Below are 24,914 nucleotides of genomic sequence, written 5' to 3' on the forward strand. Positions count from 1 at the left end.
TATAAAAATCCTGGCCAAAATTCTTAAAATTGGGAAGCAGCAGGATGCGTGCCTAAACTGTGAAAGCCTTTCTACTGCAATGACTGTCGTGCAGATTTCACACATCACCAAATCGTTTATTTTAGAAAAGGTCAAGCAGGTCAATTTCATAATACCTAAACTGCAGCTCAGCTCACATTGCCCGTATATTCTTGCACAAGTGTATCAGATCTCCGCCTGCATTATGTTTTGTGAAAAATCTGGCGTTTCCATTTTGGAACAGAACACAATAGCAGACAGTGTCAATAGTAACTCAAGTACACTGCAGTATAAGCCAAATGAAAGGATGACAAAACAGCTTTTATTTTTTTCCATTTGATTTTTTTTTATTTAAAACTATATTTACCAGACAAATCTAGCTCTATACATTATCTATTTGTTTTGTGTGTTTGTATGTGTTTATTCGTATACCAAATGTCATGTGCTTCCTTCGCATACTGACCGCACCGTCAGAATCACGCAAAAAAACAATAAAAACAACAAAGGGGAGAAATCACAGTCTCCATCAGAGTTAGTTCTTAAACAATCATAAAACATTGTGCTAATGTTTGGTTTTTGTCAACCAATACTTAGGATGGGCAGCTTGTCCAGTTCACGAGTGAGATTAACTTCTTTTTTTCTTCGTTTTTTCCCGCAGCAAACTTACAGCAGACGTTCTCAAGTAAACAATTATCCATATACTCTACAGTTAATTTACACAAATATCTACAAATTCTCTATATAAACATTGTCAACACAATTCCCTATACACTGCATTATCTGTTAGCAAAATAATAATAATAAAAAATAAAAGAATAATCTATCACGATCTTCCAATTTTATGTTGCACTTGTTTGAAGGCTCAGTTTACTGACAAATGCTGAAAAAGGAAAAAGAAAGAAAAGCAGTTCAGTCCTGATGCAACGTCAGCACGGACTTCAGCAGGCTAAGTAGCATTAAACTACTCATGTTAAAGCACGGGTGAAAAGAGCAGCAAAGACAGCGTCAAGTGGGGGAAAAAAAGGAAGATGCAAAAATCTAAGGAAAACTTTTCAAAATCACAAAAAGGAAACTTCATCTTGTGAAACTTACTCAGATAAATGGATCTTGTGGAATGACTGACTGGGACTCCCCTAAAAGTGAAGTGCCCTGTAATCTATTTTCAGTATAATCTGGGTAAACAAATGGGGTTCATAGACATAGAGCTCATACCCCTGATTGGTTCATTGCACCCCTAAAGTTAAGGAACAACATTTTAGCCTGCCATTCAAATTCTCCCCTCTCTAGCTCAATCTTATACGATGAACATAACTAAGGACTGTTTTTATCTTACGTAACAGACAAATTTAAGTCAGGTCAGTCTTGGCACTGAGAACCCATTCAGGGCCCCAGACCGTGAAAGGTCTGATGACTGCAACAGGACATCAAAGCCCGTGATTCAGCAAACTAATTTACCGGCAGGACCGCGTTTGTTTGATTAGCCCAAGCCCAATCTCGCGTACTAGTGCGCAAACTTCTCAAAATCCTGTGGGAAACATGCAATTCCGCTTTCTGTCATCACCTTATTAAAAATCTCCATCGTCCAGTTCCATGCGTTCTCCATATCCCCATGACCTTCTTCCCATCCCATCCTCACTCAAATCCTTCCACGCTATTCTCTTATAAAAATTAAAAATAAAAACCGAAGGCTCTTTTTCTATTCCAGCATTAACTTAGTTTCATCACATGTAAATATTGAGGACCGAGTCATCAATGTTTGTTTGTTTACCGATAAAATAAAATTTGTAACACTAACGGGGGCAGATCCTTCACATTGCAGCATCACACTCGGCATCGAGTGTGACTGACAGCATTTGCCCTGAATACGAAGGAGCCATTTAAATATCCACCCCCGGAAAAAATGGCATTTCAGAGATGGTTCCTTTTCCAGCTGGTGAGTGAAAAACAAAATAAAAACATAACTAAAGCCATAATTAGAACCCCCCTGTCGAAGAGAAGACTTACTAGCACAACCATACTCCTGGGGCTCCTAATGAATTCAGCAGAAGTATTACGAGTATACAGGTCTCAAAACTCTGGCAAGCTACAGATAAAGATGAACTTGACTATACAATCCCACGGTCTATAACAGTGACAAACAGAGACTGTACAATGGGTCTCCGTGTCACTTCTGGAAAACACAAAACTAGATTTTCCTTCTTTTTGTTTCTGTGTGAACCACTTTTCCACAGCTAAGCTCTTCAGGAACATTACAAGTAATGTTAAGCAACACATAAAAAAAACTTGAAAAAAAACAAAAAAACAGCAGATGTCTGAAAAAAATGTCTAACACCTGTACAGCAGCTCTTGAAAATCAGAAGAAAAATTACAAAACAAAACAAAAAACAATAAAAAAAGAAGTTCCCAAGTTTCCCCATAAAGGAGCAAGACCTGATGGGACACGTGGTGTGCGGGGTGGGGGTATGGGGGAGGGCAGGGATGGGGGGGGGGGGGCACTACATCTTGGTTTCGCTGTCCGGAGGCTTCTCGTTCTCGTACTCGTTCTCCTGGGTGATGAGCTGGTAGGGCTTCTTCATCTCCTTCTCCTCCACCACCGAGTTGCCCATCTCCGCGTCCTTGGTCTGGAGCTCATGCCGGGACAGGTACTCTATGATCCCTGCCCCGATGGAGTCCCCCAGCACGTTGGTGGTGGTGCGCAGGCGGTCCCTGAGGGCCAGGAGGATTGGGGGGGGGGGGTGGGGAGCGTGGGTGGTGGGTGGAGAAGAGATCAGTAAAGGGGGAGGGAGGAAGGAAGGTGGAGGACAGGGGAAGGGAAGGTGGAAGTGATATTAAATGATGGGGGAGGAAGGGTGGAGGATGGAGAGGGAGCATGAAGGAGAGAGAGGGAGGGTGGAGGAGGGAGAGGGAAGGTGGAGGAGGGGGAGGAAGGGTGGAGGAGGGGGAAGGGCAGTGTAGCGGTATAGAAGGATGAGAAGTTGAAAAGATGAACAAAGTGATTGAGTGAGAGAGGAAGAGAGGGTGAGGGTCGAGAATATGAAGTTAAAAAGGTGGAGGAAGGGACAGACATGTAGCAAAGGCAACACGGGGCCAAGAAAAAAAGGAAATGTAGGGGGAGGAAAGCAAGCAGGAAACAAAAGATTTCATGTGTCACTGAAAGTATTACCACTTTAAAAACAAGATAAAATGGTCCACTTATCTGGGTGCATTTTTAGTATAGGCACACTGGTGTTATCACCTGTACTGTTCAAGCCAGTTCCAGTAGCGAGTGATGTTTGTTCAGTTTTGGCCACAAAGAAATTAAATGCAGATTAGATTAAAAGCTCGTAAAAAATAAAGGCAAATTGCATAACAGTGTGTAATCTGTCCTTCCCTCCATTTCCATTTTCCCTGAGCCAAATCTCCTCCACCCAAGTTACGCAAGCGGGTTGTGTGGCTTCCCCCACCCCCCACCCTGGGGCTACAGAGGGGCTCCCACCCCCTGAACCCCCCCCCCCCACCACCCCCACCCCCCATTCACCTGCCCGGCTGAGGGGTTCCCGCTCTCACACACAAGGCCCCATTGTGCGCCATTTTGAAGAGCCTCCCTCAGGGGAGGAACTCGATCCCGCTACGCGCTCGCAGTGAATGGGCCAAGGAGGAGGCGCGGGGGGAGAGGAGGAGGCGCAGGGGGGAAAAGGAGCCCCGTGTGTAAGGGGAGGGGCGCGGTTTTAAGCTGTCCCGGAGGGGGGAGGGGGGAGGGGGGGTGCGGTTTCAATTCTTCCAGCGTTACTCTTAAAACCAGGGGTGAAATAAGGCGATGCATTAACGAGCAGGTCGTATTTTAAAAAACCATAGCGGGCGAAAAAAAACGCTCTCGACTTCTGCTAGCCAGCGACAACCGTGTGATGTGGAGACATGTTCGGGAGATACGGCGGGTAGGGAAGCGTATCGTATTTCAGCCGCGACTCTCTGGAGCCAGACGTCTGCACATTGGAAGGCCGTTACGGAAATGAAATTTTGGAAAGTGAAATATGAAAAATTTGAAACAATCCTGCTTTTCTGGAATGGCAAACTCAACGACCTTGTCTCTCGTGCTTCCTGTCAAGACTGCAGGCTCACATCCTAGTTTGAAGAGAATAACCTTTTTTCCCTTTTATTTCTCTAATTAGTCCAGCCATATGAGTGGGTAAGGGGATTTTAATTGAAGGGACAAATTTGGGCCATCTAATTATGTTTCTGTGTTAACACCAATTGCAAAAATGCACAATTGGAAAAAAAGGAAATATAGAGCAAGACTCTGGGGCGCGTGGTAAAGTGTGTCATTGATTCTGCTGAAATCTCCCCACTGAAAACTACACTCTGCACATGCTGGCAACTAAAGGGTTAAGTGTGAGGGTTAAGTCGTTATATTCTTCCAGTCAAGTAGTGAAGGATATATTCTTCTCTACAGGAAAAAATGAAGAATGATCAAACATGATCTCCCAGTTCATTTTATAACATTATAATATCATGATAGTGAATATGGTTATTTCTTTTCTTCTTTATTTTCTTTTTTTTTAAAGAAATAAGTATACTCACTCCACATATCAAAACTGATTCTGTATATTTCCGGCACTGGCTTCTCAGGACTGTTTGTGAGAATATATCTCAATATTACGGCACTTTTTGTAACCGTGAGGGGCAGAGGGGCAGAGGGGCAGAGGGGCAGAGGCAGAGCAAATACTCACAGGAACCAGTCCACCGCGATGATGAGGGTGATGTCATCGGTGGGCAGTCCGACGGAGGTCAGCACGATCACCATGGTGACCAGGCCGGCCTGTGGTATCCCGGCAGCGCCGATGCTGGCGGCGGTGGCTGTGATGCTGTTCCGCAACGCAAGAAGTATAAATCAGCGTGCAGTGAATGGGCACGCTAGCTTTTCATTAAGCAGGCTTGGCTCGGCCCACTGCAGGACTGAGTCAGAGTCTTTACTGTGCAACCACTTCTTTATTAGAGCATGATTTCCCCCTCATGGAGCTGTCTTATTCATCTACTGCCAACTATTCATCCACTGCACCACAATACAGTCTCCCAGCATAAACCCCTAACCCTAACCCTAACCTGCTCACCCAACGTCTGAGCGTACGCTCGCCTGCTAACCCTAACCCTAACCCGCTAACCCAACGTCTGAGCGTACGATCACGCGCTCACCCTAACCCTAACCCGCTCACCCAACGTCTGAGCGTACGCTCGCCTGCTAACCCTAACCCTAACCCGCTCACCCAACATCTGAGAATAAGCTTGCCCACACTCACCCAACATTCAGAGGCCAAACACATCAATGTTCTCTCAGTTTATCAGCACACGTGTATCACACAGAAACACACCAACCGAACACACGCGCACATGTGCAAACACACACACGCATGCACACTCCCATGTATGCACACACACAGCAACACATTCTGTCAGCCATATATGTGAGATCCAGTGGATAAGGAGCGAGGATTTTATTCCATTTCCCCCGCGAGGCGCACCTGATGGTGATGATCTGGCCGAAGTTCATGTCCATGTTGTTGACCTGGGCGATAAAGATGGCCGCCAGGGCTTCGTACAGCGCCGTGCCGTCCATGTTGATGGTGGCGCCCACGGGCAGCACGAAACGCGTCACCCGCTTGTCCACCTTGTTGTTCTCCTCCAGACACTTAAAGGTGATTGGCAGAGTGGCTGAGCTGAAAGAGAGGAAGAAAGAGCTTATGACATTGTGACATTTGTCATGACCAGGTTTTTGCAATTAAGTCCGCTTATGATAATGTCATATCTATATGCATATGGACATGGTAAATGCAGCCTGTGCAAATATCCCCCACAATGTCCCTTTTATTCCCATACATTCCTGTTAATTCCCATGGAAAGCTTCCACCCCTAAATATTCCCCAAATTTTTCCGTCCTAGTCATGACTGTGGTTGTGGATCTTTGCGTTCTCCTTGCTTAACTGTTCTGCCCAGCCATTGACTTTTTGTTTTTGTTCTCACTTGGTTCTTGCCTCACTCCAGTTCATTTGGTTCTGCCAATAGCTTCTTCGGCTTCTATTTGATGACACCCAACTGTCTTTCTCTCCTTCCAGCCCTCACAGGTGGCTGCATAATGGCGTCTGATCTCCGTCTGGACAGCACACCATCGTTTGACCCTCAGTCCCCAAGTCCCTTTTGAGGCCTCTCCAAAAACATGAGTTACACTGTCCCCGTCCGCCAAGAACGTCGGTGCCACACTCAAGTTTTTTTTTCTTTCCGGGAACATCGTGACTGTGACCTGGTCCGGCAGGTCCATTAACAGGAAACAATGGCCTCTCTTCTTTACGGCCCCCCCAATGCCTCAGCCGGTCCGGGCCGTTTGCCGAATGTCATCTGGGCTCCTGTGGGGCCCCGCTGGCTGGCCTCCCCGCCTGTCCCGCCAAAACCGCTCCGGCCCATTCAGAACGTGACCGCTTGGCCCGGGTTCAGCCTCGCCCCCCGAACGCGCCCGTCCGTCTCGTCGGCGGTCGCCTCTCTCCCCTGGCCGCTAATTCCAGCCCGCGTCGAATTCACAGCCCCTGGCGATGGGCCGCCGAGGCCGCCAAGTTCTACCACTTTTCACTGCCGTCAATCAATCACAGATCCTTCACCCGAGCTCTTAAAATGCCAGCGTCACCCAACAGTGCCCTCCAGCCGCGGCTTATTGGTTCCCCAGGGGCAGAACGGACCTCCGGCATCAATCAGAACCAACCAATCACATTCCATCTTTCAGCCCCAAGACAAGGCTGGGGAACTGGTCTCGCAGTACCAAAGGTTCGATACCCAAGAGAGCCACTGGCAACGCACCCATTCTGCACGTATGCCCTCGCTTTCATAGCTCATGATATTTCTTACTCTGGATAAGAGTACCTCTAAAACAAATAAATAATTCTCACCATCATCATCATCTTCATCATCATAGTCATTATTATTGTCATTATTCCTGACAAATAGCCACCATAAAAGCATTCATTATTAAGGCAATGCAAATAACAATTGGGCTGGCATGATATTAGGTGTCCTTCTGGCTGTACCACTCAATAATTATTTTATAAACATGGACGCATCATCTGCACTCCAAAGGAGGAAGGCTCATTTGAGGTCCCCTACCTGGACGACGTGCCCAAGGCAGTGATGAGCGCCTGTAGCAGTCCGGCGATGAAGATGAAGGGGTTCTTCCTCGTGATGACGAAGTAGAGCGTGGGCAGCACGAAGGTGGCGTGGATGAACAGGCCGATGATGACCGTGATGGTGTACATGGCCAGCTGCCCGCCCATCGACGTGATGTCATCCATCTCCACGATCTTCCCCGCGATCAGGAACAAGATACCAATGGGAGCATACCTGGAGTGACACGGACAGACCAGGGGGATGCATTTAACCATCCAATCACACGGACAAACCAGTGGGGATGCATTTCACCATCCAATCACACGGACAAACCAGTGGGGATGCATTTCACCATCCAATCACACGGACAAACCAGTGGGGATGTGTTTCACCATCCAATCACATGGCCAGACCAGGGGGATCCGATCACTTCACTGCTCCCAGTCTGCAATTATCCTCAGATATGCTGATTCAAGGACCTTATTTATTAATTTCAGTGAGCTCCTTCCTCTCTGCTCCTTTATTTATTCAGTCACACAGTGAGTGCTGTTCTATTAACATAGATTATCTAATCTTAAATCACTTGAAAAAGTTCTTCAACTGTGGCCTACCAAACGATGAGAATCACTTTAGCGAAAGGAAACAATTTGTAGCTTTACTTTTACCGTCAAAGGCACTTAAGATATTTTTTCTTCAAAGAAGAGTGTTTGATTAGATTAAATGAGATTAGAGTAGACATAAGAAGAAGCATTTGTTAGACTGGTAATTTATATTAATACTATTGACGTTTTTTAAAAAAATGAGTAGCAATTTTAAAAAAGCAAACGTGAAACGTAATTTCTCCCGTCCACAGGCTACTGACCACATGATGATGGCCACCAGCCTCATGATGGCCTCGTTGAGGCAGTCGAAGAAGTCCCGGAGCGGCTGGCCCTCCTCCTTCATGCTGCCGATGATGAGGCCGAAGCACATGGAGAAGACCACCAGGCCCAGCGCGTTGACCCCGTTGACCGCGCCGGGGATGGGGATCACCTCCTCCCGGGAGATCTCCTGCGTGCTGTTGGTCAGGTTGAAGATCGTGTCGTTCACCGTCACCGTCACCAGCACCACCCGCTTGCCGTACTGCGTCTTGAACTGGGAGACGGACGGGGGAAGGGAAGTGGAATCACCGAGCAGTACAGGATGAGAGGTGAGCTTTCAAACTGCTTTTTTAAAATTATCATTTAACCCTTTAAGGTGTGAGATCACAAATGTGTGAGTGGAATGTTCTTAGCGGAACATTCTAATGCTGATGTCACAATCAGTGCTGGTGACTGAAAGCAGTGGAGTTCTAGAACATTGACTTTTTAAAAAATGGACTCTTCAAAGGGTTAAACGGGGTGAATCACGGGCTGGGCGTGTTTGGTGCTGCTGTTAGGTTGCATGTCTGGTAAAACGAAATTAAGTATTTACTTTCATTGACTGAATTTACGGATGACTGGGCACCATGAGTAAGACTCAGGGGTGAGACACAACAGCTGCCCAAAAAGCCATCGCTCTGGAATGGGCACCACGTGGACTTTTCTTCTCTTCAAGGAAGGCACCCGGGTGGAAATGAAAGTTCCGCCTCGATTAATCCACCCCAATTTGATATCCGCGAGACAACAGTTCCTCTGTTTTGTGTTTGAGAACGGTCTGTCCTGGACGCCAGCATCTAGAGGGCAGCGCTTTGCTCAGCTCCCCTCTCCTTCTCCTTCTCGCGCTGCTTTTACGCTTTGTTAACAGATTTAAAGTCCCATTGTTATCATTGTTTGCCCTTCCCCGTGTACAAAAAGTGGCCTTCCCACAAAGGGTAGCGATACCCTTTATCTTATAGGCGCCTTGTATTAGGTAGCACACTCAACAAGCGCGTGTTTCTTTTACAGAAAAAAAGCTTTTCAATAAAAAAACAGGGTTCAGCTTCAGGTCTGGAGGCCAGGCTGGGTTGTTTTCAGCGGAGAGAGAATAAAGCTGTCATTTTTTTGTTGATATGAAAGAATACCGACAAAAAAAAAATCATGATGAAATAGTCATTGCGATACGATAAGAGGGATCTGTGTGAAAAGCATCTCCTTTTACTGGTGATTTGTTATGTAATTGAAGTGCTGCTTGTGACAGAATTGGTGTTTTCCTTGGTTTGGGGAGTACACTGAGGACAGCATGTTATCCATCAGAATTTCACAGGATTCTGCAGAAAAAACCTCCCCGTGCCACGTAGCTACACACGACACAAGATTGCACTCGTAAGTTAAGCAACTGGAACCCAGACTTCCCCGCTAACCCCAAACCCCAACCCCTCCCCCCTCCCTCCTGTTCCCCCCGACCCCCCCCCCCCCCCACCCCACTCCCATCCCTTCTCAACAGGGCAAGAAGAGGTAGCAAGAAAAAGACTCAGGTGAACATTAGATGAAAAAGAAGACGATAATGGCATGCATCTTTACCTGCTGTGTGCAGGCTTGCACCAGGTTGGGAGGGAACATGTTTCTGGAAAAAAAGAAGCATAATCATGATTCATGGCACTTTATTATAAGGTGAAAACAGAACAGAATGTCTTTAAAAATGTTGTTTAATATTTAACAGAAATTTCCATTCGGCAAAATATTAAAACATAATATTTACATTTAATACAGAATATTCATACAAGTGCTGTACTCTGCATGCAATATATTTTATGTGGTAATAATGGGAGAGGCGTGCATCTCACTGATGATAAATTAGCAGCCAGTGAGCTTCTGGTGCACAGCTGGACTCACAGAACCCTGTGAAACCCCACAGAACCCTGTGGAACCCTACAGAACCCTGTGGAACCCCACAGAACCCTGTCCAACGCAGATCCTTCACCCGGGAGGACGGGAGCTGCTGAGCCCCAGTGCTGTGGTAAAGCCCTGTGATTATCCGTGAATGGACTCGTTTGAAGGCGCATAGGGACCGACTGGCAGTCGTGGGAAAGACCTCGACCGACTGAGCCCCATTTCCCTTCCTCTGAACGAGGCCCCACCCCTCGCCAGCCACGCCCTGACGGGGTACCTGATGAGGTCCAGGAAGGCGTCGGCCGGGCTGACTTGCTCGATCTTCTGCTGCTGTTTGAACTCGTCCTTGGAGCCCTTGCCCGGGTGGATGATCAGCACCATGATGATGCCGATGAAGACGGCGATGACCGTGGTGGTCATGTAGTACACCACCGCCCGCATGCCCATCTTCCCCGACGCCCGGCTGTCCAGTGCCGCCATGCCTGCGGAGAGAGGGGGAGAGAGAGAGAGAGAGAGAGAGAGAGAGAGAGAGAGGGAGAGAGAGAGAGGGCCGAAAAGCGGTCAAGACAAGAGGCCGATCCCGCCTAAAATCAGAGCTACACCACAGGGGCTACACTGAGACTGCACGAACCCAAAGATAAGGCTTCCCCGAGCTTCTGAGCAACTACATGTCCTGCAATCCTATCATACTGTAACAAAATAAAAGCCAAATTTGACAGTTATCATTGATGTCATTTAACGATCCTTGTGATAATAAAATATTCATATTCACATCTTAATCTTTTTGCATTTAAATAAATTACTTGCACAAAACAGGAATTGTGGTCTTTAAAAAGCAGTTCCTGAATTTAATAAGTGTAACTGCAAAACAGACCATCGTCACTCTTCCGACTGGGAGTGCATTTCTAAAAAATGAAAGGATTACACGATTTTTAGAGCCAATTACGAGCCAAATCCACCAAGTGAAGCCTTTCATGTGCAAATGCTAATTAAGGTTGAGAACTTACTAATTAATGTAGGAAGCATTCCTGCCAATAAGATCATAAGAACATACTCTCCTCTGGAAATGTCTGTATAATTTAATTTTTTATTTCCTTTTTTGAAGTGATAGCACTACTAAACTTTTACAGTTGAAAGGGTCAAACATTGCATCTTTGGAAAGCTGCCAGTGGTCCTTCAAACACAAGCGCTATATTCTTCAACAAGCCAGCAGAGCAGCAACCATCGGGCGAGATTTCAAAACCCCCCCAGTGTGTGAACTTCCCATCGCCCCAAGCCTGCGGAAGGAGGTTGGTGTTTCTGGAAGCCCAATCCACAGGCACAGAGAAGGACGGACATGCTGGAGGAACCCCTGCCTACCTCCACCCCTGTGGACCGACTGTCTGCTGCCCCGAAATCCCTAAAATCTCTCTATTCCACTCAGGAATCAAACGCCACTGCTGAACAAAAGGACGTCTGGGAACATCTAGTCCTCCGGAAGATTTTCGGGAGACCTGGGTACATCAGGAGGACACCCTCGAGGTCTGCAGGATGCCTGTAGAACATGCCGACCACGTGCTAATGCAGCTAGCGCGAGCCTGCACGTCTGCATGCGCACATCCTGCATCCGTGTGCGCATGGCTTCCCATTTATCATTTTAACGTTTTAACATCGGTTTGAGGGTGGTCACCACCCAGGGCCCGAACTCGCCCATCCCCCCATCCCCCACCCCTCAGGTTGAAGCGACAGAAAAGAAAAGCGACAGAAGAAAGAGGGTTAAAAGCAGCATCAGGAAGAAAGAGAGAGAAAGAACGGCCGTGGGGAGGACAGACCTCGAACCCGAACAATGAGCTGGATTGAGAAGCAATAAAGTTAAGTGTGCGGTTTCAAAGTGTCACCCGCCATTATGCGCCATTGTGCTCATTCAGCATGGCACAGGCAGCAGCTTCCTTTGTGCGGCGTGAGATGTATGTGTTCCTTTCAGCCTGTACAGCGTGATCCATACACGCCTCTCTTTCTTCTCATCTTCCTCTCCTCCGCTCCCTGCTCCTCCTCTCCTCCTCTGCCCGCACCCCAATCTCCACCCGCCATCCCCGTCCCAGTCCCCGTTACGGATCTCACGGTCCCCAAGTCCTCATACCCCAAAACCACTCCTCTCTCTCTCTGCCGTCTCTCCCTCTCCTTCACCCTCCCTGACAACCCTGGGAAACTTGTTGACTCGTACGGCTGCATTGTTTTCCCCAGATCACCCTGGCAACAGCCAACGGAGCCTGCGCAATTCGGTCCGGAGGACTAAAGAAATGACTTTCCCTCAGAAAAGGGAAAACCCTTCAGGAAAAAAACCCCACAGACAAACACAGGAGATGAAACAAAGTGCCCTCCCCCATCCTCACTTCTCTCCTTCTTCTTCTTCTTCTTTTTTTACTGCACTCTACAGATTTTCAGCATTAAAAACCCGCCTCGCCGCACCCTGTGCCCGGAGATGAGGCTGTAACCCGTACGGCTGGAGAACGTTCAGGCCCACGGGTCGCGTTTTTATACCAGAGTTTATCAGATGAAAGCAGGACAGAGAAAACGACTGAGTCCGTAGGAGGAGAGGGGACGGGGGGACGGGGGGTCGGGGGGGTCAGGGGGGGGTTTGGGAAGTGGGAGGAGTTTCCTTGAATCCAAGTCTTCAAAAAATTCAATTCATAAAAGCCGCCCCCCAGACCAGCCCAAGGACCCTTCAGTCCACCAGCCTGCGCCCTTAGCATAAAGGTAGCCCTTTGAAAACCTCAAACACCTCCACAACAATTCAGCTGAAAAGCAGCATACACCGTTAGCCATACATCACTGTCAGCCATGCATCATCTGTCCTGCAAACCTGGTCTTTCACACTTTAAGGTATTTATTTTTATACATATTTAAACAACTTACTTTATTTCCAACTCTGGGGAAAGATATACATTTTTTTTTACCATAGTACTTTTTAGAGACACTGTCACAAAGATGCTTTCAAGAAAAACAGGAACTAGGAGAAAACTCCCTCAGTCACAACATGCCGAGCTATTCTCTCCCTCAAGGCCCAACTTCTCCGATAAGCCTGATACAAAAATGTGTAAAGTTAGACTGTAAATAGCGCCCCCTAGGGTGTTCACATTTGACTTCAGTAAAGACGGAGGGCAGTTTGGCGTTTTGGCCAACCCCCCTTTCCCCGCACGTTTCTGGAGACCCGGAATATTTCACTGGCAGTTTCAGACGCGGAATGTTTCCCTAAAGACAGATATGCGCGAGCGGCGCTCCTCGGATAATTCCAGGAACGACGGGGTCAGACCGCCAACGGGCCGGGGGCGCGACAGGACACAGACCGGCTCCAAAAAACCGACATCGACCGAGGGCAAAGGGCTAGGCTTGCAGAACAGGAACACCTGGTACAGGAACAGCAGGAATCAGCTGCCGACCTGTGGACCATCTCCTGGGCTAAGCACATAGTGCTGGTGATGCAACGTTACGCAGGCCTGGGTCACTCAGGTCCCGGCCAATAAAAAGGGAGGTTCAGCCTTAATCTCACTTAACTCACTTCCCCCCGCTCAGGCAATATAAAAACATGTCCAGTTGGATATTGCTCAATGGCCGCTTCAGTGTATTCATTACTGTCATGGCAACATATTTCGATAACACTGAGCTTCCCAATGGAAAAGCTCTTAAAATATTTTGATTATTTGGAAATTTGGTGTATGAGATAATAATAGTTGGACTGAAATAATTTTTTAAATATCGAAATATGAATTTGACATGTATCTTGTTATAAAAATAATTTAAATAAATGTTTTTAAAAAACTGCCAGAATTCTACTCCCAAATCACTGAATCACTGGAAACCAATATGAGACTCAATTCATTAAGTTTTTTTTTGTTTTTTTTTAAGACTTCAGATAAAAAGTTTTGGAAACACTATAAAGGATAACACCATTTTTAACAGGTTTAATCTGTACGTCTCATCTGTCTCTTCACACACTTGGTTTGGATACGGGGACGAAGTTGCTAGGGAACGCCACGTCACACTTTACTGGCTTATTGTATATGGTAATGAAATGCCATGGAAAGAGATGGAGGGCAATTTAGGCCCTTTATGTGTGCTAAGCAGAGCAGGAGAGAGAGGCAAGACAGGAAGCATCAGGAGCCACACTGTGCTGATTAGTAACAGCTGACCATCCCAGACCAGCACTGTGGAGGGATTCTTCCCTGTGTAATATCTCTCTCTCTCTCTCTCTCTCTCTCTCTCCCTCTCCCCATCTCTCTCTCTCTCCCCATCTATCGCTCTGTCCCTGTCTCTCTCCCCATCTCTCTCTCTCTCTCTCTCTCTCACCATCTCTCTCTCTCTCTGTCCCTCTGTCTCTCCCCGCCTCTCCCCATCTCTCTCTCTCTCTCTCTCTCACCATCTCTCTCTCTCTCTGTTCCTCTGTCTCTCCCCATCTCTCTCTCTCTCTCTCTCTCTCTCTCTATCTCTCTCACCCCTGCATTTTAATAAACAAGGCCGTAGTACAAAGGAGTCACTGTCTGCACACCAGAAAATGGAAACCAAGGGACACTGAAAAATAAAAGCTAAACATTTCACATGACAACAGCTACAGCTACCTGCATGGCTCCTATGAGATCAATCAGTTCCCCCCACTTCCCCCCTCCCCCCAAACATTTCATGGATATAGTCTCCCCCTGTCTCTATTAAAGGTATTGTTTTACATTGGTTTTAAATCTGTGGTCCATAGCCAGTGATTAGATCTGGGGTCAGTTCCAATTCAACTCCGGCTCAATTAGTCAACTTCAGTTCCAAAACAATTTCGTTCTTGTCAGTTCCATGCTAAATCCTTTTTCAGTATTCCTAACTTATCCTAGTTCCATCTAAGTTCCTGTCAACTTCTATTAAACAAGTGCACATGAAATGGTATGTTACTTAACTTTCTTAAGTACGGATACATCTGACCAAGTGGCGGGGGGGTTGGGGGGTGAATCCAGAGTTCATTGTATCAGCGCGAGCCAGAGTTCCATTGTGATTCCACTGGAGCTACGAAGGATGACATCACCGATTTACACACTAGAGCATTATGGGTAGGCAATATGGTGCTTGTACAAGTCTTCCTTCTCAACGTAATTCCCTTTAACGCAATTGATTCTTTCAAGGTCACAGCTATTAGATATTTATAAGGATTATTTGCTCATGTGATATTTCTTTAAGTGCACCTACATTTGTTCTCACTATCTTACTACTATTCTTCAGATTGTTTGCTTCCTAATTTACATTAGGCCGATATTCTCATTGGGAATTAATTATATTTTGACAGAAAAAATAGAAATATATCTCAGGAGCAACAAGGGCCACCATACTTATAACAAAGAGTCCAGTTAAAATGCTACAGTAACCACATAAGTGTAATAATTATTTTTTTAGTCAACTTTTATACTCGCCTCATGTACTGTAATGTGATATATTATCACACTACTGCCTCAGAAAACTCTTGTGGATACTCCAACTGAAAATAAAACTCAAGGACATCAGTTAAACAAACTGCCAATCTGCTACAGATGACAGGAATGTAATTAATAAAAAAAGAACGGGAATCGTCATGGAAATGAAAAAAACCTTCTCCTCCCACACCACTAATGAGAACATTCAGTTACAAGAACAGCAGCAGTGAAAAACTAAACCTCTTTTTATTTAGTGTCATTTCTACAGGGCTGCCAAATCATTTCAGCTTGCATGTTTGTTACGGACCACAACTTTCTCTTGGGGTAAAATAAACAACTTTTCTGAACAGAGTTAGATATGATAATATGAATGATATTATTGTGGCTTTTCAATCAGCTAGTGTAATGCACACATAATTACAGTGTATGGACCAAAAAAACCCCCCACACATCATTACATAAGGTCAAAAGGAAAAACAAACGAGAAATAAATTATACATTCAATTTAGAAAAAAACAGTCGCTGTGACACACTGTTGCAAAGACAGAGTTCCAGCGCATTCATTAGGCGACCTCCTTTCATGAATACGCTGAATGGGCTCTTTGTCTTCTCCAGCTGTATCTGAGCACAGCCACCGTAACCTTTGACCTCCCCCCCCCCCACACCCACCCACCGAACTCTCTTGAAGATCCAAGGGGGGCACCGCTGACCACACAGGGGCAAGTGGCCGTTTCTCGCCCCCGCTCCGGTCACCTCTGCTGCCCCTCCAAATTACCTGCCCCGGCTCCCATCTGCCCCAGCCCACAGCGACCTGCCCCTTTCATCCCCATGCCCTCTCTGTGTGGTGTTTGAGCCCCTAGACTTTGGCCCCGGGGGCCAAATCTCACTCTTCTCTCATCGGCCTGGTGCCAGTGCAGAGTAAACAGTCTAAATCGACCTCCGGGGTCAGGTCACATGACCTCAGCTGAGCTACTGGAGAGTTATAGCACTTACAAAGGCTTTGTGTGAAAACAGGTGGAACTACCTTGATTTTAAATGGCTTTAAATATTAATATAGACATAATACAGACATGGCTATATAAAGCTATTTTCCATTTTAGTGTAGGCAAGCCCAACCATACTCACAACCTTAAGACATTCCTGACGGATAACCATGGTCTTGGCATACACAAACAACTGTAGTTAGTGTGTGTAGCTAGCTACGTTCATTAGCTATATGCACCCAACATTAGCCAGTGAGATGAGAAAAAGACGGTAAGTCATGCTGGGGTTTTTAGAGAACCGTTTCATCTTCTGACTCAAAAAAGTTGATAAAAGTTAAATGGCCTTTTTGCTGACAATGTCTGGGGGGCCCTGTTTTAATGTTTCTGGATCACCTATGACTGTTGAAAATTCAGGGCTCAGTAAACAAGCTCCCCAACTTTGAGCTCTGTACTCCATTCCCCATAATTCCTGCCCGTGAATGCTTCGCGTAACTCTGTCCATTGAAAGTAGCCTTGACCACATAGAAACATCAACGAGCTGTCAGCAAGTGCCAAGGAGCAATACTTTGCTGTTTACTTTTCTCCCTAAAACCAATATGTACAGATCTCCTGTGCCAAAACATCCGTTGTTGCCAAGGAGAAAGCAAATTTACATACCACAAGCCTCAAGGACAGAATGCTCGTGAAAAACAATAATATACAAGAATCGGGCTTTGAGATCATCTCTGGAGTTACTGAATTAAATGAACACCAAACAGAAAACAGCACAGTCTTATTTACTGATGCTCACAATCAATCTGAAGCAACCGAACAGTCAATCAAACCAATCAACCTTTCCTCTGTACATCACATGCTTTAACTAAAAAGACTTTGTGGTGTGAGCAGCGTAAAAACAGAGGAATCCAGTCGGACACTAGAAGGGAAAAAAACTAAAGATCCTCATTGAACCCCAGGAAAAAGTGAGTGAAATAAACTAGCTTCTGAACGACTGTTAATCACGCTTTCCACCATGAATAGAAATCTTCCTTGGCTCCATGTGCGATGCACACCAGGTAATGACAATTCCATATTAAAGGAAGGCTCAGGAATAATGGGGGGAACATTTTCTTGTGCCAAGGTGACCAGCAAACCTCAGAGCCCCAGTGATTAGACACAGTAACAGGCTGTACGTGTGTAACAGTATTATTATTATTACAAACCGCATGTCCAGTAACAGCAACACCTCAAGTTGTCTTTCTGATCTCTGTGAGAAAGCCTGGATGTCCTACGGCGTGGGGGCCCTTAGCCTCACTTCAAAGACCCCCCCCCCCCAGCTCAGAGGCTTTGCTAATGATAGCAAAATAAACAAGGGTCCCGTTAAAATCCGCGAGGGGAGCGTAGCTCAGTAGTGCTACCGTATCTCTCACTCTCAATAGAGACAAAGTTAGAGGAAATTAATGATCAGGGTCATATTGTACAAAAGCTATCAGCATTCCATTTAATTTTCAGAGCCCACCAAAGGGACTTCGGCTATCCAAAAGATTGGATTAGCAGATACGTAATCCTTGGAGATAGAAACATGGTGCATTGCACTTGCCTTAATGAAAGGACTGATTCTTCTGGGGATGGTAATAACGTGACCTCCCACACAAAGCAGCCCCTTACAAAGAGATGCCTTCACGAACGCTTCAGACACAAAGGTCTCAAAAACAACGTCTTCCTTCCAAAAACAAACAATGGGGGGGGGGGATTCAGGAAAGACAGTTGTGGACTTATATAATTGCCACGTTTTTTTTTTTTTTTTTGTTGCTGTTGTTTTTCACAATTCAGAAACATCATTGATGTTCTGGGCCAGAATCATATAACATGCCAAAGGGCATCTCCTGTTACATAAAAAGCAAAAAAATAATAAACAGTAAAAGCTGCAAAAACAGAAATGCTTTGTTGCATGTTGATGTACGTGGAGAAATATTCCCAAAAAACACAAACAAATGGTACAGTGGTAGAACAAGCAGACAGTGGATTACCACAACAAAATAATTGCTACGTTGTCGAGAAAAGAAAATCCAGCATAGACCATAGGATTGTGTTCATTATTATGCAATTGAACAGCACCCCTTTATTACGCTAACGGAATCTGGAATCCTGCAGCAACAAATCCAGAAGGTTCCAGAAGACCGATAGAACATTCCAGAAGTGAAAACAGCAGACTTTTTGTCTAAATGGTGTTGTCAGCATGAACAACATTGTGTGCTGCGAGACAAACTGGGACTCTCCAGAGCAGACTGAACGTGTCCACCTGAGGATGCGTGTGTGCCGTGTTGGGGTTCATACCTGTAATGAGACTGGAGACCAGCAGGGGGAGCACCAGCATCTGCAGCATACGCATGAGCAGCTCCCCAGGGAAGGAGAAGTACTTCACCTCACGGTACGACATCTTGTAAGGCCGCAGGGCGAAACCCAACAGAATTCCTGGAGGAAAAACAAGCAGCGGCTAAAGACGACGCTAAAAACTGGCTTTAAGGAACATCTCTCACACGCACAGGTTCAACATCACAGCACAAACCCTGACTAGACCACAACCAGAGGAAGCGTACAATTCTGTAACCATTGTTTATCATTTTCCCCTTAAATTTGGAAAAGGCATATAGAATATTGCACATCTACACAGTTTTTGTAATTCCAAATGAATGGCTACTATCTCTTAGAAAATGCTTAGGTCTGATGATGAATCTCAGAATCATTCCTTAATCACAAATCATAAATCACAAATTAAACAGAAATGTGATTGGTGAAAAACTTTTTTTTTTTGACTCCAAGTTCAAAATGAACTAAATACTGTGCCCTCCAAATGTATGTTAATCGTAAGGTGAAATTTGTTATTATATGCCTAAATTGCTTTTTAGTTGTGTGATTTTGTTCAGCCACCTTCAGATGGGAAGAAATCTTTTTGGCTTCAGTTGTGGAGGAGAAACGAGAGGATTCAAGTTTTACGAGAAGCTCTGAGGAAGTTCTGTTTTAATCATAATCATCTGGGTGAATTGTAGCGCTCCAAAACTATGACATATTCAAACTACTCAAATCCAATGCGAATATTACAGTACCCCCAGACCCAAACTTACAGTCACAGGCTGAGCCAGTTTCAAAGCATAGTACTGTACATACTGTATTTGAGCTTGCATGAACATGTAACCCAAGAGTGCAATGTAAGTTACAGCTCACATGTACATCAGGGGAATCCCAGAGCTCACCCACTCAACCTTCTCCGATCTATCGCCCATTCATAGAGGACTAGACGTCACTGTTGGACGAATACTTAGATCCTTCAAGGAAAGGTTCACTGAAAATGACTACCATTTACAGGAAGTCAGAGAAGGTGGCTGTCATTTGCCCAGGCTGAACAGTAACAAATACTGAACTGTCTTTATTGCTGGTGTATGTACGTGTTGAGATATGTGGGGTTCGGGAACTGGAGAGAAGTCTGTGGATGCATACAGTCGTTTGGATTTGGACTGCAGTTGGGCTGGACTTGGTTATGCAGGCCCTGAGTCTCCTATTGCAGGACAGAGTGACGGTGTCCCAGTATGGGAAGGATCATTAGTTCTGAGGTGGGGGGGCCAATGATTAGGCATGCCCAAACTCAGTCTCTTTTTATGAAGAAGACTCATGGAATTCCTCCACTGGGTGTAATGGCCCAAGGACTGACAGTGTAGGGTAGGTGCTGGCGGTCAGGAATGTGTGTGTGTGTGTGTGTGAGTGTGTGAGTGTGTGTGTGTGTGCGTGTGTGCGTGTGTGCGTGTGTGCGTGTGTGAGTGCGTGCGTGTGCATGCGTGTGTACAACTTTTTGCCTTGTTTGCTTTAGATTTCAAAGCTGAAGAGACTGGGAGAATCTTCCTCTCTAATTTCACAGGCAGAAATCGAAGGTCTTGTAAGTAATTAACACACCTCCGCTCCTTCGGGACACCTTTCAAACTGCGGATTTCGGAAAACAAGGTGAGTACGGAGTAGATGTGAAACTAATCTGCAAGGTGTGTTAGCGTGCAAACGGTGCTAGTCTCAGGTTATTTCTGACCTTTCTCTTGTGTATACTGTCACCGATCTATTCATAGATGCAACGAATGTGCTTTCAGTCAGTTTATTCCTGTAAAGCTGCTACATTTCAGCATTTTTACGAGCATCTCGTTATCAACACAAACCCAAATTTACCTCAAATTAACATGCAAAAGGCCTCATGTTCTGGAAGAAAAAACAACCTTATTCACAGATTAATTTGTATGTAATTATATATAAATATGCATGATACGGAAAAAGTTGAATAGTAAAATCACACATGCATGCACGCGATCGTGAACACACACACACACACACACACAGTGGTAGTTTCCTTGCTCAGAGATGCTAGGCACCCTAAAGAATCCCATTCAAGCTGCACTTAAACATTGTAAATCCCTAAATCATGGCCTGGCACAATGGCCTGAACAGACCCTTCATGAATGGCACTGCCTTCCAGTACCTCTAAGGGGCAGGGGCTCAGCAGAGGAGTGTGTGTGTGTGTGTGAGAGAGAGAGAGAGTGTGTGTGTGTGTATGTGGAGAGGAAGGTGTGTGTGGTGTGAGAGAGAGAGAGAGGTGTGTGTGTGTGTGGTGAGAGAGAGTGAGTGTCTGTTGTGTGTGTGTGTGTGTGTGTGTGTGTATGAGAGTGTGTGTGTGTGTATATGTGGGGGAGGGGAAATAGCCCTCATTTCCACAGGCTTAAAACAGGTGCCCGGTCAGGTCTGCTCAGCCGTTGGCCGGTGGGCAGACCGCGCGGGGGACCCTAGCGAGCGGCGCTCACCGATGATGACGGCGGCGATGGTGAAGAGGACGAAGCCGTTCCGTCGCAGGAAGCCCTTGACGTCGTCCCTGGTGATGCTCTCCGCGGCCTTGCGGACCCTCTGCGAGCGCAGCTGGACGTCCCGCCTCAGCCGCTGGAACGGGCCGCGGGGCCGCGGGTTCCCGCCGTCGCTCTGCGCCATGGCCGTCGCTCGCCGCGCCACTCCGCGCCCCCGCACCGCTCCTGCCGCGCTGCACGCACCGTCCGACACTCAGGCCACGCCCCCACCGGCTCCGCGCGGGACCACGAGTCTGGAGGAGGAAGGAGACGCACCGGGTGAACTCTCTCTCTCTCTCTCTCTCTCTCTCTCTCTCTCTCTCTCCGGAGCTGGTCTCCTAAAAGGAGACGGAGTGAGACGGAGCCCGTCCAGCGTGGGGTGACCCGGGGCGCCCGGGGATACCGGGTGAGGAAGGGGAACGCGTGTAACTCTGCAGCTGAACGTGACTGCGCAGGTGACCTCACATGCCAGACAGCCACACGGGAGAAATCCAACACCAGACGGCCAGAACATCTGCTCCAAAGCACCCCCCCCCCCTCACCCCCGCTGGGGTACGGCTAAAGCAGATGGAAACACGCAAGATTTTCACATCCAACAAAACAAATATTTGCATTACCTAAAAAAAAAAAATTCCAATGGAATCTTGCGTCAGCTTTCAGCGCAGTACGCTGTAACCTCACAGAAATTCATTTTTGACTATTGTAGGGCACAAGGCTCTGATCATAATCTCAAGAAACAGATATTCTGTTATACTGAAACCTGAAAGTTTATACTGAAAGGAGCATTCAATAAAAATAAAATAAATCATATTTTTGAATTCAAAACACCATTTTATTCAGCAAAAATGTTACATCATATCAAAAAATTAAAATACTTAAAAACTGTTTTCTGCCAGTTCTTAGGATAATGAAAGTCTCCTGAGGTGGTTCTCTGAGACCGTGAAACCAGGGAATGGAACAAAATCTGCAGGTATCATTCTTGAACATTTTTTTTTTAATTCCATAAATTATCAAATGAAAGTCAAGCTCAGGTCAGATATGGCTCATATATCAGCCCCAAATATATACGTGATGAAGAATGATGAAGACCCACAGTGGAACATCATAAACATCATGTTTGGTGGTAATGAATGAATTCCACAGGGTAGCAAACACAGTGTGCAGGCTCACCCCCCTAATTCAGTCCACTGCTCTGTTCAGATACAGTTTATTTTAATGTTCTTTGGTTTTCCAAAATTACAGACAAAGCCATGTGTAAAATGGAAACTTAAAAACGTAAAATGGAAAAGCATAAACTGCTTAAAATTGCCAACAGAAGACCCATAGCTCCCATGTTTCAAAAAAACAGCATTTTCAGGACCACAAGAGAAATCCAAGCCTGAGATTTCCTTGAACCTAATGCATCTCATCATCTCACAGGTAAATGTCTAATTCAGAGCTGACCTCTTCAACAACAGATGTTTTTTTTCATTCATGGTTTTACATTGAATCATTCATCAAAGTCCACATTGAATCATTCGTATAAAGTCCACGTGTGTGCTTAAAAAAACATCTAATCCTTGTATAAAAAATAAAAAAGAAGAAAATAATTGAATCAGCAGCACAGAACAATACGCCCATAATTCCTTTGACATTCCGTGCGTTACAGCATATCTAGAACACACGGTTTAATGTAAACTTCCTACGCTTTAATGAGGTCTCCTGCATCTGCAATAAAATACACACTTGACTCTATAGTAGCACAGGATGCCACCACGCGCCACCACGCGCAACCACAACCAAAGATCCGGATTTTAAACTACTATAAATGCTTCGGTGCACTTTGGTAAATTATTGCAACATTTATCAACCGCAATTATCCGGCCAGTCCTCGGTCACCTCAACACACCAAGCACACGACACAGCGCAGCGCAAACAAAACAAAGTCACACGCAAACAAAGTAACGCCACGGGTCCACGCGCACGCACACACGGTAGACTTCAAAAGACCTGTCAGAACTTTCCAGCCGGCAAACTCACGCACATATACCAGGGTGAATAACGTTCACAGCTACAGACGCATACTTACCTTTCGTTCTCAGCGCGAATGCTTTAATTTCTTTTTGTTTGTATCTTTCCGCCGAAGTTTTTTTTTTTTTTTTTCAATTATTCACAGCGAGGGAAAACGCTCGGGTTAGGTAGTGGCAGAGAACGCGAACCCGGGAGACCGGCGTAGGAGAGGAGGGAACAGGGGGAGCGGAGAACTGAAAGAACCAGTGAGAAAACGGATAGGACAGGAGGGGAGGCGTTGTGAGCTCTGAGTGAGTGAGTGAGTGAGTGAGAGAGAGAGAAAAGAGAAGGTCTCTCACACTCCGGGTTTGTAGAAGAGGGAGGGGATTGCCAGCTCAACTCTGGGGGGAGAGTGAGAAAAAAAAGGAATGAAAAAATCCTCCCTTTCGGACCGAGGGGCTGGAGGAATAATGAGCTTCCAGAGCAGAGAAAAAGGCTAGCTTGTTTTCTTCTCGTTTTCTTTCAAAATGCTCTCACGCTTTTGTCAATTCCGTCTCATTAGAAATGCGAACCCGATTCCTGGCATGCACAGGACAGGGGATATTAAATACGCGTCGGGAGCGACGATACATAACGTTACATGTTACATGCAAAAAGACGTAGGGGCTAAATTGCATCTTTTACTTGACTGTGGTACAACTGCCTGTGATGTGTGCTTGCGCGAGTGAAGTATTTTCAGAAAAGTAAAAATAGCGATCAGGCTAATGTTTGCTTGGTGTTTTTTATTTGGGATTGGGTTGTAACCCACGATGTCTGGCTGCAAAGCTTTTATCCCAGTTGCTGGTGCTGTGCAAAGTTTTACCCCAAGCGCGTTCCCAAGCCCTCGCGGTGGACATGTTGCGCATTTCCATTTAACATCGATGGAGGCAGAGCTATTCATTTAGATCAGTGGTAGCCAACCTTGTTCCTGGAGGATCTACCAACCTGTAGGATTTCATTTCAACCCTAACTTGGCACATCCTACTATGTTAATTAGCAGCTCAATAAGATCAATAGCTGTTGAATGAGGTGTGTTTTCTTAGGGTCGGAATGAAAACCTACATGAGAGTAGATGGCCAGGAGCAGGGCTGGTTGCCGCTGATGTAGATGATGGCTGCAGGGGCGCCTGTGGGATTTGGTCTGGCGCTGGATGCCCACCCAAGTCACAGCCCCCTCTTTCCACACCACACCAAACCAGTTACAGACATGCAAGGGGCTACAGTCATGAATGGGCTTTTGTTTCAAGCTTTGCTCCAGTGCGCTGCCTTTCACAACAACTGTCTTATTAGAAAAGACGCAGTCACACGTCCAGGCCACTTTCCCATTGCACATAAACCCGGAGAAGAAACAGTCGCGGGAATAGAGGTCCTGGCGAGACAATACATGCAGTGAAGGCAAATATAATTTTAACACTTTCGTGCAACAGATTTCAAATCTAATGCATGGTAGGCCTATAGAACTGCGTGAGTGTGTGTGCCTGTTTGTGCATAAATATGTCAGGTTGACTTTAGAATTCCTTTTAAGCAGTAACTGTTTTCATTGCTTAAGCACTTTCAGATTGTAAGCCGAGTATGTGTCTACTACTGTGTAGTTTGTTTGTTTTGTAAATGTTTTTGAAGCACCTTCGTTTTGGGTGTAATAAAAACGGGACAGGAGGATGTTCTGAGCCAGGTTGTCAGTGCCGTTCCACAGCGTTCTCTAATGTGATAATCTTTGGGGGGAGAT

The 24,914-nt window shown here is 45.9% G+C and overlaps 1 protein-coding gene across 1 annotated transcript; it reads right to left on the reverse strand.

The window, feature by feature from the left end:
- Nucleotides 1-320: 320 nt before the first annotated feature.
- Nucleotides 321-23,780, reverse strand: slc1a3a (solute carrier family 1 member 3a). The gene is made up of 10 exons (XM_064297335.1): nt 23,230-23,780; nt 21,126-21,415; nt 18,628-18,765; nt 10,186-10,390; nt 9,600-9,642; nt 8,003-8,274; nt 7,141-7,374; nt 5,514-5,708; nt 4,725-4,859; nt 321-2,724 (listed from the first exon to the last, which is right to left on the reverse strand). Exons 2-10 carry the CDS (start codon nt 21,304-21,306, stop codon nt 2,514-2,516), a joined length of 1,614 nt encoding a protein of 537 aa, XP_064153405.1. The 5' UTR covers nt 21,307-21,415; nt 23,230-23,780; the 3' UTR covers nt 321-2,513.
- Nucleotides 23,781-24,914: the final 1,134 nt, after the last annotated feature.

The sequence above is a fragment of the Anguilla rostrata genome, chromosome 10 (assembly GCF_018555375.3).
Source record: "Anguilla rostrata isolate EN2019 chromosome 10, ASM1855537v3, whole genome shotgun sequence".
Classification (NCBI taxonomy): Eukaryota; Metazoa; Chordata; class Actinopteri; order Anguilliformes; family Anguillidae; genus Anguilla; species Anguilla rostrata.

Coding starts and splice junctions, on each gene's coding strand:
- slc1a3a (XM_064297335.1), bottom strand. CDS start 21,306: ATGGCGCAGAGCGACGGCGGGAACCCGCGGCCCCGCGGCCCGTTCCAG. Junction 18,766..21,125: donor CATCGCCGCCGTCATCATCG/GTGAGCGCCGCT, acceptor TTTTTCCTCCAG/GAATTCTGTTGGGTTTCGCC. Junction 9,643..10,185: donor GCCTTCCTGGACCTCATCAG/GTACCCCGTCAG, acceptor CTTTTTTTCCAG/AAACATGTTCCCTCCCAACC.